The sequence below is a fragment of the Alligator mississippiensis genome, chromosome 4 (assembly GCF_030867095.1).
Source record: "Alligator mississippiensis isolate rAllMis1 chromosome 4, rAllMis1, whole genome shotgun sequence".
In the NCBI taxonomy this organism is placed as follows: Eukaryota; Metazoa; Chordata; order Crocodylia; family Alligatoridae; genus Alligator; species Alligator mississippiensis.
In genome coordinates, this window is record NC_081827.1 from 171876183 (window position 1) to 171892755 (window position 16573).

General features: G+C 47.6%; 1 protein-coding gene across 2 annotated transcripts in view; it reads left to right on the forward strand.

Moving 5' to 3' along the window:
• The first annotated feature begins 10403 nt into the window (after positions 1 to 10403).
• NBEAL1 (neurobeachin like 1) overlaps positions 10404 to 16573 on the forward strand; it is a 144931-nt gene continuing 138761 nt past the window's right edge. The window contains exons 1-2 of one of the 2 annotated variants that reach the window (XM_059727082.1): positions 10404 to 10490; positions 10742 to 11315. In XM_059727082.1, coding sequence (XP_059583065.1) covers positions 11265 to 11315 — 51 coding nt within the window. In that variant the 5' untranslated portion in view covers positions 10404 to 10490; positions 10742 to 11264. The remainder of the gene's footprint in view (positions 10491 to 10741; positions 11316 to 16573) is intronic. The other variant, XM_059727083.1, reaches the window with a different exon arrangement.

Here is a 16573-nt window from a genome sequence, read left to right on the forward strand (position 1 = left end):
TGTTGCACTTTGGAGGATGCATCTTTATATACAAAATTAAGGCATTCTGATTTATTTTTTGATACTGAAATACTTTCATATTATTCACATCCTAATTACAAGTAAAAATAAAGTTGAATAGAGAATTTAATATCTTTCTCATTCCACGTGACCAGCAAACTTAATGAAATTATTAATGTATTTTTTTTAAATGGTATGTAGGTACTGCTGTAATCTTTGCTGTGACTCAGTTTTCAGGGGACATTTATACACATACATTTGTCTGCTCTGACACACTGGAGATCTGGCGTGTCAGAGCAGGCTTAATTGATTGAGTCTGCTCTGCACGCGAGCTGACTGTTGGCACAGTACAAGATAAGGCTGCAGGCCCCTGCAGCCCTGCACCCAATGAGACTGGGCTGTGAAGGTGCGGATTCCCTTAGTTTGATCACTCAGCAAAAGGTCGCCTAATTCTCACCTGCCATGTCTTGTTGCTGAAGGTCTGTTTGGCAGGAGGTGGTTGAACCTGCTGCATGCTGGCTGTATGGGATCTGCTTCTTCTTTGGGGCTCTTACCTCCCTTACACCCCATCCAAGCACCACCCAGATGTTAATGCATCATTATGCCCTGATTTTGTATGGGCATTCCTCTACTTTCATTTGATCTTATAGGCCTGTGGTCTTCTTGTGCCTGGAGCCAAGGAAATGTTTGCCAAGTTGGCCTCCCCAGAAGGTTGTTCTGTTGAGGCTTGGTAAATGAAGAGAAATGAGGGACAACACAAGGTACAAAACTGAACTCAGGTAAGTCTTTTGGCCCTAAGGTCTTTGAACCGCTGGCTGCAGTGTCCCACAACCACATAAGTCAGTCCTGAAAGGGGGAAGGGGGCTTGTTCTCTCAGTCCCAGCCCTATCAAGTAAAAGCAATAATAATAAAAAAAAAGAAACACAGGAAAATCTCCAGTTGGTCTCCCTTACATGTTGGACCTTTCTATCTGCCTTGGACACCTCAGTGTCCTTCCTCTGTGCTGTTGCAGCATGGGTCAGCTCACCACATGAGATGGGCCCTCTACAGCCCTTACCAACTTGGCTCTGTCCAAAGGCCAAGGAGGATCCTTTCCCACTGTCCCTCCAGCTTGGGTCATTGCTGGCTGCTCTTTTTTTTTCTTTTCTGGATGGTCAGGACCCAGCCTAATAGGCTCTTCTCTTCTCGCACCCCCAGCCAAAATGAAAGAAAAATAACTGAAATAAAAAGACCTCACCTGGGGCATTGTCAGCTCTCTGGCCAGCTTGTTTCCTAATATGGTTTCCTACCAGCCCCTCCAACAGCTCTTGTGCTACTGTGGGCTCGGCTGTGGCGGCCCAGACTATTGGAGTCCCTCCAAGCTCCTGGGCTGGGAATCAGCCTTCTCTCCATCCCTTGGGGTTCTGGCTGTGGCATTCAGTGTTCCAGCATCCATGTCTCCTTCCCCCCTCGGTCCTGTCACTCTTCCTGCCTTGGCACTGGGCCAGAAATACCGGTGCAGCTGCGGGCAGGTCCAATCCAGACTGAGCAGCTGCTAATAAAGCAGGGCTCCCACATCAGCTACCAATCCCTTGTTGCTGCTGGCTCAGGCATTGCAGGTAGGTTTCTTCCTGCTGTGGGTGCACAAGGGACTTTTCTCTCTCCTTCACATTTATATGCCCAGCGCTGCGTAACATACGTTTATATAAACAGTGAACTGTGTGTCAGTGCTGGGAAAATGGCAGCTGTGTGCTTTTGAACTAAAACACCTTCATAGTGTTTTAGTTCAAAAGTGCGCCACCACCATTTTCTCAGCACTGATGCACATTTTGACATTTATACAAATGTATGTGCTGTGTACAAGTGCCCAGGGAGATGTGACGTGGCTTTAGCATTTCATAGTTAGACCACTGAGATGTGCTCAAGACAGGTGTACATGTTAGAGTTTCCAATACTGCAGGTGAAATTTTATTTTAAAGTTTTCTATGAATTACAAAATATTGAAAAAAATGATCTAATTTTTTTTGTTAAAATCTTATGTCACAGTCCTTATAATAAGGAGCATCTTTAATATAGAATTTAAAAGTCAATAATTAGACCACAAAAAATGCTTTTCTCCAAGCAGTTTTGAGAACTGTCTATCCTTCATATCAGTCTTGCCTGAAAGAGAGTTTTGATATCTCATTAGACCAGTGGTTCTCAGTGGTGCATCTACACATGCACATTTACTGCTCAGTAACTGAAATTACTGCACAGTACAGGTGCATGTCTACACATGCATGCCCATACTGCACAGGAAGTATGGCGACTTATGCCAACTTGAGCGTAAATTTGATACCTGCATCATGCAGGTATCACACTTACGCCCAATTAGTTACTGTGCAGTAATACACATGTAGATGTCTTACTGCACAGTAACATTGTGTGTGTGGACTGATTTGGGATTAACTTTAGTACCAAGTCAGTCCACATACAGTGCTAATGTGCTTTAATACCTGCACGTGTAGATGCCGGCTTATTCCCACTTACTGCACAGTAAATTTAAGCTGGCATAAATGCAGGTGTAGACATACCCAGTCTTTTTAGATTCAAGTTACCCCCTCTGAAAATGCCATCTTTTAATTCTTCTCACACATTTTTTGACTTCAGAAAAATATAATAACAATTCTTCTGTTACAAAGAACTTAGAAAGACCGCAACAGGTTAGTATGTTTTAAACCCAGAGGAATCCATAATGTTAATCTTGTGAATCATGTCTGCACACCTAACAGTGCTAACATTGTGAGACACACTACATCATCCTTGGAAGGATCTCAAGGAGCCCAAGGGTGCTATGGCATCCTGGTTGAGAATCACTAGACAGTATGGAAAAGAGACATTCCATGATCCTACTAGTATACCTGCTTAACTTCATGCACTATACTTAGTACCCATAAAGTTACTAAGACTGTTGAGGGTCCACAGAGATAAGTATTTTGGAGGATTGGCATCAAAATTGTTTTGTTTTTTTTTAATATTTCTCTATGCTAATTATATAAAACAATGCATTAAAATAGATACTTTAGCAGTAGAGGTGCACAAATACATTGGTCCAGTATTTGATCAGCACTGATATAAAGAAAATTGACTATACTGGAAATCAGCCTGAAGTGGCCAATAATTTGGCCGATAAATTCGTGTGTGTGCCTGCAGCCACAGCACAGCACACAGGCAGCAAGGAGCACAGCCCAGCAGCCTGGAGAGCTGAATACAGCTGGTAAGTCTGTGGTGGAAGGGGAGTGGGGGAGGGAAGGGGTGGAGGGGGTAGATCAATGCCCTTCCATGGTAAGGGAGGGAGTGGGGCTGGAGCTGGGGTAGGTGCTGCCCAGCTGGGGGGGGTGTGGGCACAGGTTGGAGTTGCGTCTTGTCCAGGGTGGCCAGGGGTGCGAAGAGGCGAGGCAGCTCCCACTCCTGTGGGATGGAGCCAAGCACCCAACTGCTCATCTGGTGACTCCCACCACTGCTCCCACCACTTGTCCGGGAGGGCATGGGGCAGGGGGGGCGGCATGTGCCCCTGGATCTGTGTGGGGTGGAGCAGGGTGGGCTGCAGCTGTGGGCTGGGGCTGGTGCTGCACTTGGGGTGGGTGGCAGCAGCACTGATAGCGGGGGGCCTATGGCGAAATTTGGGATAGCTGCAGCACCCTCCTGTAAAACCCTCCCAGCACCGCCGCTGCCTGCCCCAAGCACAGTGCAGATCCCAGCCTCAGTCCACAGCTGCAGCCTGCCTTGTGCAGATCCAGGGGCACACCCCCACCCCTCCATGCCCTCGAGTACAAGTGGCAGGAGCAAGATGAGGTGTGCGCAGCAGCGGGAGCTGCCCCCTCCCCATGCCCCCTGGATTAGCCGTGACTCTCTTGTGCCTGCCCTGCCCCAGCTGGGCAGCACCTACCCCAGCCCCACTCCCTCCCTCACCATGGGGGGCGTTGATCTGGCCTCCCACACCCCTTCCCTTCCTGCTCCCCTTCCACCACAACAAACTTACCAGCTGGATGCAGCTGTATCAAAAATTGGATCGATATCAGCCGATATGCCTCCTTAAAAATTGGCTATCAGTATCAGCCCCCAAAATCTCTATTTGTGCACCCCTATTTAGCAGTAGCTTAACCAGAGCTGGGCAATCACATCATGAGCCGTGGGTGCTATGCTGTGAAGGGCCAGAATGGACTCAGGTTTGGGGGGAGAGGGGGGGGGGGGGTCACCAGTGGAACGTGGCAGTGACCAGCCTTGGCACAGGCTCACCCCAAGGCTGTAACCTCCAGCCATACAGACCAGTAGTAGTATTCCCCTCATCAGCCTCCCTCTCCTCTGCTGGGAGGCCAACAGCTACTGAGATAACTGTCTCACAGCCACTGTAGAATTAAGGCTTTTACAATGTCATACTGTATACAATTCAGTGGCAGCTGTGAAAAGTTTAACCCTGTAGCTGTTGCAGCAGTGGCATCTCCCATGGGGGCTGGGGGAGTGAGACTAATAAGGGGAATCCACCCCCAACCCCCGTTTAGTCCAGGGGATGGCAATTATTTGGGCCCAAGGGACCCATAGGGAATTTTAATGATTTATCTTGGACCGGGTAACACTTCCCCCCCACCCCCCATGCAGCAATTCACCAAAACTCCCTGTGGGGCTTTGGGCAGACAGGGAGCAGTTTTCAGGAACAGGATGGGTGGGTGAGGCTGGGATCATGAGGCTGCATTGCGAGGTGCTGATACCTTGGGGCTGGGGCCCAGGCTGAGCTGTAATCCACTCCCTGCATGCCCTGCCCTGTGAGGATTGTATGGGGCCTGGGGGGCAGGGGAGGTTGCCTGGGTCATAGGTCCTGGGAGCCAGCTGGGGGTAATGGGAGGAAAGGGGAAGGGGCACATGCAGCAGAGCTTGCCCAGCTACCCCCATGGTGCTCCATGTGGGGCCAACCCCCACCTGGGCCCACCTGTCTGTTCCTGCCTGCCTGGCCCCAGCTCCAGCCCTGGCCAGTGCATACCTTCTGGTGAGGCTGTTCCTGGTGCAGCTGCAGGCAGCCAGGTGCTGCTCCGCTTCCCTCACCTCCAGCAGGAGCTGCCCTGCTGAAGCTTCTCTACTGTGTGCCCAGCCACCTGGAATGGCACAGCAAGGGCAGGAGTGGGAGGAGAAGCCACCACTAGAGGCAAGGGATTGCAGAGCAGCACCTGGCTGGCTGCAGCCACACCAGCAACAGCCCCGCTGGAGCCTGTGTGCACTGGCTGGAGCCTGGGTTGGTGGGGTGGTTCTGCTCCCCTTGCCTTCAGCAGTGGCTCCTCCTCTTGCTCCTGCCCCGGCTGCGCTGCTCCAGGTGGGCAGGTAGGTGGGGGGAGCTTCATTTGGGCAGCTCCTGCCCCAGCATGCTGGGCTTTGCCCTCTGCTTGAGCTCCAGCTCCCAGCTGTCTTTTACCCACTTCGCCTGCCTGCAGGTGGTGGATCATTGGCTCGGTGGGCAGAGCCAGTGGAAGGCAGTTGGGAGCTGGAGCCCTGCATGCTGACACAGGAGCAACCCACCTGAATCCCCCCTCCCCACCCAGCTGGAGTGGTGCAGCAGGGAAAGAAGCAGGAGGCAGAACCACCACTGGAGGTGAGAAGAACACAACAGCCCCACCAGCCTGGGCTCTGGCCAGCACTTGTAGCTTCTGGCAGGGCTATTCCTGCTGTGGCTGCAGCTGGTCAGGTGCTGCTGTGTTTGCTCCACCTCCAGTGGTAGCTCCTCCTCCCAATCCTGCCCCTGCTGTGCTGCTTTGGGTGTGCAAGCAGGCGTGGGGAAGCTTTAGCTGGGCAGCACCTGCTGAAGGTGAGGGGAGCAGAGCAGCACTGGGAACAGTCCTGCCAGAAGCTGCGCACACTGGTCAGGGCCTGGCCGGTGGGTGTGGAAGGGAGCATGATGCAGGCTGCCCTGACGGAAGTGGATGGGGCCTCAGCCCCATGCAGAACATCACAGAGGCAGCTGTGGGCCAAATCCAGTCAACTGGCAGGCCGGATCCAGCCTGCAGGCCATATTTTGCCCACCCCTGCTCTAGTTCTTTGAGCTAACCCTTCCATCCCTATTCTCCTGTGCTCAGTACAAGCCACCCCTGGCCCCTTTACCCAAGGTGCAGAAAGAGCTAGCTACACCTCTGTGCTTTAGGATGACAATGATAAAACATCTTTATCCTAAAGGACCTGGATGAGTGAATCAAATTTAAATCTTTGTGTAATAGTTATATTTCCAAGTTCATTAGAACAATCAAAAGTATAAACAAATTAAATGTTAGGGAAAATATAATTTCTGTTCTCTCAAAAGGTAAGTTATTTGAAACAGAAGATGCATAGGATCTAATTTTCTTCTTTATACATATAGCGTGTCACATGCATGAAGACTTCAGGACTGGAAGTGATACACACATAGAAATTATATAGCAACTTATTAAAAGTTGTTGCAGAATAACTTATAGGGAAGGGAGTATTGAAGAGAACCTAGAAAATTGGCTTGGAAAACTGTAGCTGCTATCTATCCCATAGAGCTCTATACTTCATGGTCTGAAATAGTGTTTACTGAAGAATATTAATCATGATGAGTGCAGTAGGATGTAAAATCTTTTCATGTAGGCTTTGGAGTTCTCTGCATGTTATCTGACCCAGATATGTGCATGAACAATTAATATACTTCAGACATGCTGTTGTCTGAGAGTACTAATCCATAGACATGATTTTAAATAATCACCCAGTATGGTACTGAAATCTCTTTACTAACAATGTGAATTATCATAACAATAGAGAGAAAATGAGATGACAGAATACAAATGTCAAGAGCATTTATGCACTGTGATGAGAGTGCAAGAAATTCTGGACTTAAGTTTTCAGAAATGCAGGATAGTCATGATGGATGTTCTTTCTAAAGAATTAACTTCTCTAACTTAGCATATTCTTTCTGTAGCTAAGTGCAGCTTTGAAAAAGAACTCGGACAATTTTAATTCTAAAGTACATATATATTTAATACATTGCCTTATATTTACATAAAAATATTCCATCAGTTTAGTCTCCAACAATCCAGTTCTCTAGTTCACTAGTTAGGCCAGGTTATTGGTTCACATCCAACCCAGGATGGTAATGACCTGAAGTTAATGATATTCGATTATTTGTTTACTGCAAAATGAGGTGGTAGTTTTGAATTAAGGGTGAAGAGTGACCAAGACAAAAATAATTAATAATTAACATCCTTGTTGTCAGTCTTGCTTCCATAAGAGCTCATCAGGACAGGATGATGGCACACTGATAGGAAATGTGGGAAAGTATGTACTATTGTTTTCCTTGCTGTATTTGTTCTCTGGATAACCAGGAGGTTTAGTATTAGATACATCTGTCAACAATCTCAGATGATGTGCAGCAACAGTCAAAAAACTGTTAGGACTTACAAGAGAAGGGTCTGAAAATATTATGCCATGAGATGAGCTAATGGTACCTCACCTGAAATGCTGCATCTCAAAAGAAACTAGAATAGTTTATAGGCACTGTTAGAAATATGGAAGTATTTCTGAGAAGAGATTTAAAAGATTGGGACTATCTAGTTAATTGATAAGAGGCACTATGAGAAGGGTATCCAAACCAATGATTACTATAGAGAAGGTAAACTGTGTGCTCCTGTGTGCGATTTGTTTTAATAATAACAAAGTGACGTAAAAGAAAAAGTTGAAACAACAAATTTAAAACCAAATAAAGGAAATATTTTGTGTAGTATATCAGTAATCTGGAGAACTCGGTGCTATAAGATGTTATTGACATCAAGGATTTAAAACAATTAAAAAAATTACGTACATCAAGAGTTGAACTTCCAATTATTTTAAATATTAGAATTTTTGCTGAGAAGGGATATAAACGTCCATGCCTCAGGGCACAGCTGCTCAGTAAGCGAAGCCTGAATGGTAGGTTATTCCAGAATTGTATGTGGGCAGTGTCAGTGGTGGGTCTTTGCGCTTCAGAAGCATCTGGTACTAGTGATGTCAGAAGGAGGATAGTAGACAATTATATTGATAAGTGGTCCGATATGCAATGATAATTCCTTTATATGTTCAAAGGCTGCTGATCAGGAGTGAACATTTATTAAAGATGGAAGCAAATTATTTATTGCGTAGACATGCCAGTGTCAGTACTTTTATTTATGTGTCAAAGTGAATATATTACCAGTCTTTAAAAAAAAATGTGTTAGCATTCAGGTCTTTGGTGCCTCATTCTTTTCCCCCTGAAAGTTCTGTGCTCTGCTGAGAATTATTTGTAGGTCATCAGCAGGGGCCAGGCAGCAGACACTGCCTATAAGGGTGCAGCTGTAAAACAACAGCTACATAAATTATAATGTTAGCAAAGGGAATGAATCTATATCCCCCATATCCAGCAGGTGTCAGAGAACAAGTCTGGAGGGAAGGAAATGGAAGGGACTTATACAGGTCATACTCCTCATCCTCCCAGCAACAGATCAAAGGGATTCTAGTTAGGCTAGTGGATCACTGCATGCTGTACCACGCATAGGTGCCAACTTTTATTTTTGCTGGGAGGGCAGAGGGTGGTGGCAAGCTAAATGATCCCCGCCCCCAGTGGCATGTCCGGAGCCGAGCTGATTGAAGCCCATGGCGGGGAGTGGCAGAGGCAGATGCAGGGTGCCTGCTGCGGGGTCAGGGCTCCCTAACATGCTACTCTCCCTCTGGGAGCCCTGCATTGGCTACACCGCTATGGTAAGACACCCCCTGCCTACCCTGCAGCAGCAGGGAGCACAACTCTGCACTGCTGCCCCGTGCTGTGGCTGGGTGGGCACGGGGAACCTTGCCATGGTGGCACAGCTGGCATGGGGCTCCTGGAGGGAGGGCAGCATGGTGGGGAGCCCTAAGGCTGCAGCAGGCAGCCCACATCTGCACCTACCCCACATACAAATCTGCGGGGCATGTGCCCCTCATGCCTCTCTCTGGAAGTGTGCGCAGCAGCAGGCAGCGCCCCCCACCCACCCCCTGGATGAGCCACCCGTGGCTCTGTCCTGCTCCCTGCTCCTGCCCTGGTCCCCATGTACCACCTTAGCTGGGCAGCAGCTCCAGGGCCAGCCTCTGCCCCACTCCCTCCCTCACTATGGGGGCCTCAACTGCCCCCCCCCAATCATAGACTTACCTGCAGGCAGCTGTGGGAGCTGCTCTTCACTGCTGCCTGGGGCTGTATTCCTGGCCACGTGCATGTGTGCACATGTAGACATGTGTGTGCTGCCCCCTGCATCCAGCTCCCCGCAGCCCCTTACAGGCTGGAGCTCTGCCAGCCTACAAGGGGAAACCGGCCGTTTCCCACATTTTTCCAGTGAACAGAAAACTCAGATCCCTGCATGATACTGGGAATCCAGGATAAATACTGTCTTAAGAGTCACGGAGCCCAGGACCAGGACTTGATGTTCCCATTTCAGGACAGTCCCACCCAGTCCCTCTTCCCAAGGGGGTCCTGTGTCTTCAGGCTTCAGTGCCTATGGTAGCAGGAGCGACTGGGAGTTTAACACTCATAGCTGGCTGACCACCCATGTATAGCCCATCTCTCTCCCCCTTTTGTTTGGCATGATGACATTTTTTTGCAACCACTTCTTCAGGCAGCTTGGGAGAGGCATATGTCTTACAGAAATTGTTCATTTTTCCTAGCTCAGCCTGATTTTTGGACCCTGGTTGATCCAGTTCGTCCATAACGTGGGTGCTCAACCTCCAGCCTGCGGGCCAAATGTGGCCCGTGGAGCTGTGGTATCCAGCCCGTGGGGCTCCACATCTGTTGCAAAATGTGGTGGTGGGAGGCGGTGGCCATAAATATGGACACCTCGCCCGGCGCCAAATTCCCAAACCCCAAGCTGCACCCAGCAGGTCGGGGCCAGGCTGGCTCCGAGGGGCTGGGTCTCCCCCCCGGCACTGCCCATCCAGCCTGCTGGCAAAGCAGGTTGAATGAGCACCACTGATGTGTAAGGTGCATCTAAATGCCACCGGCCTTTCTGAGGGGCAAACGGGCTGAACTCTCTGCGGGCTCCCCAGCGGTGCCCAGGAGTGACGGCTGGAGCGCTCCCCCCCAAGTCGCGCGCACAGCGGGGAGGAAGGCGCCATTCTGCAGCTGGCCCTGCCGCTGCCATGCTCCGGACCAGCCCTGCGCCTCGGCACGCAGTGAGGGAGGGAGGGAAGTGCGGCGGCGGACGGGCGGGCAAGCGCTGTGCAGGGAGGGGACAGGAGAAGCAGCCTTAACCCCCTTCAGCATTGGGAGGTGCTGCCAGCACTTAAGATGGCCGCCGCCCTTCCCGGCCTCAGTCGCCATGGCGGGGGCGGGCGCGGCTGCGCTGGAATGTGGGCGGGGCCTGGAACGGGACGATGTGGACGGGCTCGGCCGCGCCCCGCCCCCCAAGCCGAGCTGGGCCCTGGGGCGGCGGCGGCGGCGGCAGCAGCAGCAGCAGCAGCAGCAGCAGCAGCTGCGCGGACAGGGCTCCCGCACGCGCCCGGTCGGTTCTCGGGGCGGGAGCAGGGGCCGGGGCGGGAGAAGGGTGGGGTGGGGAGCCCCCCCATAGCGCGGAGACCTGGCCTCGCCCCGCTCCCCCGCGGCGGGTGCCGTGCTCGGCCCGCCTTGCTCGCCCGGTCCCGGCTGCGATGCGGGGGGTGCTGCTTTCTCGGGCACCGGGTCGTCCCCTGCTCCCTGCCCCTCTAGTGCCTCTCGCCTTTGTTATTTTTGTGTTTTCTTCTTTTGCACCCGCAGGTGAATCATCCCCATTCATCTTGCCTCGTCCCTGTGCTGCCGAGGCCGCTTCTTCCCGGCCCGGGGCTGGGTTTGGAGGAATCTCCCGTTTCATCTGACATGCGTCCTGGTGCGGCGCAGGCAGACTCCTGAGGGTCCTGTCTGACAGGGGAGGATGGTCTCCGTGTAGAAACCACCCGCGACCTCAGGAGCTACTGGGTTGTTTTTCTGTGTCTTCCATTGTAACACTGAAGGGATTTCTTTCTCTTTTTTTTTTTTTTTTGGACTTTGAGATGAACACTAAGGTGCCATCGATCATCGAGGAAAAGGGCCGTGCCCAGTAGTCGCCTTTAACTGTTTGAGCTGTGCGACGTTTATTTTACCCGGGGAAGAGTCTGAGACCATTTGCTTTCATCCTTGATTTCTGGTTTCCCTGGGTTATGGTAACGTTTGACTATAAAACAAAATCGTACAAAGGGACCTTGGATTATAGCTGAGCATGGTAGGATCTTGAACTCGTGTTGGAAACAGAAGAGGTAAAGGAATGGCATCCAGAGAGCGGCTCTATGAACTTTGGATGCTTTATTGCAACAAGGTAATGGTTTCCTTGGTCTTCTTCCTCCCTCCCTGCAATGTGCCTGTAAACTCTCTTTCTATGTCTTAAGCCAATGGTTTCCAAACTGTGGGTCACGACCCCAAATGGGGTCACAACATCAGCGGATGGGGTCGCAGGGGTGGGAGGCTGCGGTTTGGGAGTGAGGGGCCGTGCTGAGGAAATGGGGCCATGAATGGGGTCACACTGAGGAAAAGTTTGGGAAGCACTCTTAGGCTGGCATGCTTTCCTGTTTTCCTAGATGTCTAATATTTTGCATGGTTTGTGAAGCAAGGTTATAGCTGACCAAAAATAGAATCACATTATTTATGACTTTGTTCCACCTCTTTATTTTCATGTTTCGTTTAACTTTTGCATGTGTAACACATTTTTAAAAGATTGTTGTTACAGCAGCCAAGTCAAGCATTCAAAAGTTTAAAAAATGTCTAAGTACTAGATCAGGTGTTTTTTTCCACAGGACCTCTGGCTCAGGTTGGCCAGTGTTCATTCAGTTAGCAGCTGTCCAGTGTTTTGTTATATCTTATCTTATTGTTCTGTGTATGGCATTAGGCCTTGCTTACAACACATTATTCAAACTGTTTTCCAATGTTGGAGGTTGGACAGCCACTGGTTGGGGATGATCTAGGTATATGTTCTACTGTGGGTATTTCCCATGCTTTACTGGTTGCTGCATGGGGGCTGGGTGGTAATTCCTTGTCTCCTTCCCCCTTCCCCCCTTCTCTTGATACTTGCGTCAGGATTTTTTTCGAGCCTCCCTCAGAGGCACTGGGTGTTGGCTACAGCCAAAGCTGAGGATTTTTACTGGGACATGCCAGTGCTCTGCTGGGACCAAAGCCCAGAGGTTCCTAGCTGGAGGGTCTTGCCTCCTCCACTTAGGGTCGGATTGATTGCTGTATTTTGGGTCAGGAAGGAATTTTACCCCATAGTTAGATTGGTATGGACTGTGGGGGGGTTTTGACTTCTTCTAGCAAAGGGCATCGCCTTTTACCTGGGACCTCTTGAGCATATATTGACATTTTATAGAAGTAGGATGTTTGTTGGCTGATATGGTTCCCCTGCTTTACCTGTGGCAGGTTACGGTGTTATATTTGGTGTTGTCAGGGTTGATTTGTGTAGTTTTGTTAAGAGGTTAGACAACAGATTTGTATAGGATGGGTTGGATAGGGATGATTCTGTCTTAATCAGGGGGTTGCATTTGGTGTCCTGTGGAAGTCCCTTCCAGCCCCTACTTCTCTATGATTCTTTGGAAATTTTATTAATTTCCTCATAAGCCTTTCTGTGATGCTTATTATTACTATAGTATCTGAATACTTTCTAAAAATTGACAGTTCTGCCATGTGAAGGGGTGGTATTTGCTGTATTGTGTATAGCATTATATAGCAATTCATTTATTCAAACTACAGATCCCACTCAATTTACTATACCAAGTGTTGTTCCCCCCCTTCATTTGCTGTTCAGTTGCCAACTTCTGCAACAAAAGAGGCAGCAGGGGGCCTGTAAACAATGGTTTTCTTCTCTCAGCAACCTTGATGCATCCCCAGGACAGGTCCAGATCATGGCCTGAATGGGGCAGGCATCCCATAGAAAAAGTACTGTGTCGTCAAAGACTGTATGAAAATACATATTAACAGGAGGATTGAATTAAGATTACACAGGTAATGGGCATTTCCTAGTCTGGAATGCCTCACATTACTGCCACAATGTTCCTCTGACAGTTTTGTATGTGTGCATACTTTACTAACTTTAAAGAAATAAAACCAAAAAAGCCCCTATCTAATGTTATGTTAATGATAAGCAAGTAGTTTATTGCCTTACTAGAATCTGTAAATCCAGCTCACAGGCTTCTGCTTCTTGAGCTGATGGAGTGACACTAGTTAGTAACAGTTATAGGTTGTTTTCTGCTTTGTGTTCTAACACTGGATGGGGCTGAGAAGTGTGCTTTGCCAGTTGGTTTCACAGATATTTGTTGTCATAAGAGTAAACGGTGAGATTAGGAGTCTTGAGCTCCTTTCCATGCTTTATATTGAGGTGAGCTCTGTTGTATTTTAAATTCTTCTGCCTTGCCTCTTCCAGCCTGCCTCAGTCTCCACTTGCTTCACTGCTCTTGCCCTACTGCAGCTCCATTCCCTTCTGGTCTCAGTTTCTGCTCCTTTGGCTTTTCCTCTCAGTCCCACTCCAGTTGCCCTACCAGACCCAGTTCTTCCTCTGCACTCCAGTTCACATTTCAACTTCAGTGCCTTCTCTTTGAACTCAGCTTTTTGCAGGTGTTCCCCGACTTTCCAGGCTCTTAGTAACTTCGAGCCCATGTCTGTCTCACCTTCTCTCCCACCCACCTCAGTACCAGTCATACCAGCCTGTTTGTCCCAGTGTACTCTTTTTCCTCTTCTCTGGTTTGGCATTTGCCTCCTTTGCATTAAAATTGGACAAACTCCATGCTGTCTGATGCCAGCAGCAGAGTTATTGAGAGCAAAGGAGAGACAGGCTCTTTGCTCTTAGTTCCGTTGTCAGGCCTGGAGCATCTTGGAGGAGTCAGTCATTCTAGGGAAAGACTGCCTTCACCTCTCTAGCTGCAAAGGCCTGGAGAAATGATAGTAAGTTATTTTTTGGGAATGCCTTGTGCAGTCTGATCAGCAGTGGCAACTTGGGGGAGATGAGAAGTGGGAAGGTATGGACCCTCGGGAAGCTTTAGCTGCTAAAATTTAGTATTATATTATTTGATTCCAAGATGAGGGTGTCTGACCCCAGTTGTCATGGGGGGAAAAAAGCCCCTCATCTTATAATTGTGTACAAGGAAATCTCACTAAATACACTGTCTATTGTTAAACTGCTGCCAAAAGCAGCATGTGCTCAGCAATGGAAACCAACTATGAAGTGAATTAAATGTTGCCAACACTGAGCATGATTATAAAACATATGGCCCACATTGGGCAAATGTGCTGATGGAACCTTGTTGTTGTTGTCGTTTTCGGGCGTTTTGTTTTGGGGTTTTTTTTTGGCATGCAACCTATGTGCAAGCCCCAAGCCTGAAGGCCTTGGGGTTCAGATGACCCCTAGTCTTGCTTGCTCCTAGCCAAAAGGCTGAGGAGGAAGCAGGAGCGCAGTCCCCCATTGCCACAAAATCATGCAGAGAGGTTTTCTGCTTTCTGAATAGAGGAGAGAGCAAAACTCAAGCTTAGCCATTGTGTGGCATTTCAGGTTACTGCTAGTACGTCAGTCCGGTTTAGTTTTTCTTCTTTGAGATGAACAGGTGCTTGGGTTTGCATATTAAGTATAGCGGTAATGCCGGTATTCTACAGAAGTGGGGTGTTTAAACTACATTTACCTTCAGTGTGGATTATACTGAGATTGTGTCTCTTTGACTATCTACTTATGATTTCATGGATCGTGTCTTCTGGCTCATGTGATCACTTAACAATCCCGTGGCAAGCAGAGTAACTGCTTACTGGCAATGCAATGTTAGGAAAACAGTTAGGTATTTTTAGATGGCTTTAATGCAGTTTAGCAACTGGAAACAAGGACAGGGAGTACCATATGAGGAGCCAGCTCTCTGCAGATATTATTAGGAATTTCTCGGTTAACAGTACATTTGCCATCTCTGTTTGGTCCTCCCTCCATTTTTTTTCTTTTTTTCACAACCTTTCTTATGCATGAATCTAAAAACTCCTTTTATCTTTGTATTTGGTTATTAAAAATAGCTCTTATGTTGCAATTTTGAGTTGACACAAGGCTTTTGATCTAGTTCAGCTGATATCCCATTAAGAACACAGTTCTGAGTGTATCGAATTCTCATCCTAGAAGCTACTAGCTGCCTGTCTTCTTTTTAAAAAGTCTAATGACTGTAATAGCCACAAATGTTCTGTGACACTTTGGCTGCTGCTAGGAGGTGGTTTTAAAATTAATTGAATTAATTTTAGTGACGTTCAGGTTTGAGTCACAGCATTATATTGTTCATCAGCTGTGCTGTTTCTGACGTGATTCTTTTTAAAGAAAGCATTGTTCAGGATGCAGATTGCTGGCTTGATCTTTCTTGGTGGCTTTCAATGTAAAATGAGACCTCTTTATTCGGAGTGAACACTTTTCAGCAACATGCATTTTTAAATTTTAATGAGTGTACGGTACTATTGTCTAGTGCTTCTTACTGTTAGTGCTGACCCTACTCGTCTAAAAGAAAGAATACAAGCTTGTTAAAGAGAGCTAAGCTATATCAAGTAGTGTAGCTAACTCATGTAATTTAAGCACTTGATCCTGTTCCAAAGAAGCCACTAGTGAAAACAATTTCTACAGCAGCAGACTACGCAGAGGATGATAACACTAAGTGTTACTTACATGTATGGTACCATCAAAAGAGAGCTTCAGGTGACCTGAAGCAATATGAAAAGGTTGATTGGTGGGGGCAAAAATGATGTCTGAAATTACCTACTATTCTAAGTTTAGCAACTTCCTTAAATATTCATTGCTTGGTTAATAGCTTAAGAAGTATAATTAATGTATATGACATGTAACCCTGTTGAAGTGATTTTCCTTCACAAGGTATTTCGCCTTTGTGCAGCCTACCAAAATCTGATATCCCTTTGAAAGCTTTTGGCTACGTGTATTTGATCTGTCTTTTTTCCCCCCATTTAATAGGCTAATTCTTGTATCTGATATTGATTTAAGTTATATCATACTATGATATTTTTTATAAACAATTATAAAAAAAAAAAAATGTGGTGGGGCTGGAGTGTTGTTGTAGCTGTTATGGGCCAGGAAAAGTATGAGGCACAGGTGTGTTTTGTGATATTTTTTGTTGGACTAGCTCTATAGTTGGGAGAGAAGTGTGACAAGCTTTTGGGCACAAAGCACGCTTCTTTAATCCTGGTTTCTCTCTGAACTTTATAGTTGATCCAATAGAAGATATCACAGATAACCCTTGGCTAAAAAATACTCAGAAAATTTTATGGAGAAAGAAACTCATGTCTTCAGAGGAGGCTTTCAGATGCATAAATAGTAGTCCCCTAGCTCTTTTAGGTGCTTTTGAGAACATTCACCTTTCACTGTTCTGTTCATAAAACTGTTCTTTCACTATTGCTTAAGCATGTAAAATACGTAATATTAATAAAGCAAATGTTAATGGTTAATAGAAATAATTCGCATTGAGAGAGGAAAGATAGAATTAGGACCAGACTTGACTTCTAGTCTTTGGGAGGGCTGACTGCTTTGTTAGAGAGTCTTCATACATAGGCAAATATCAGGGGAGGCAA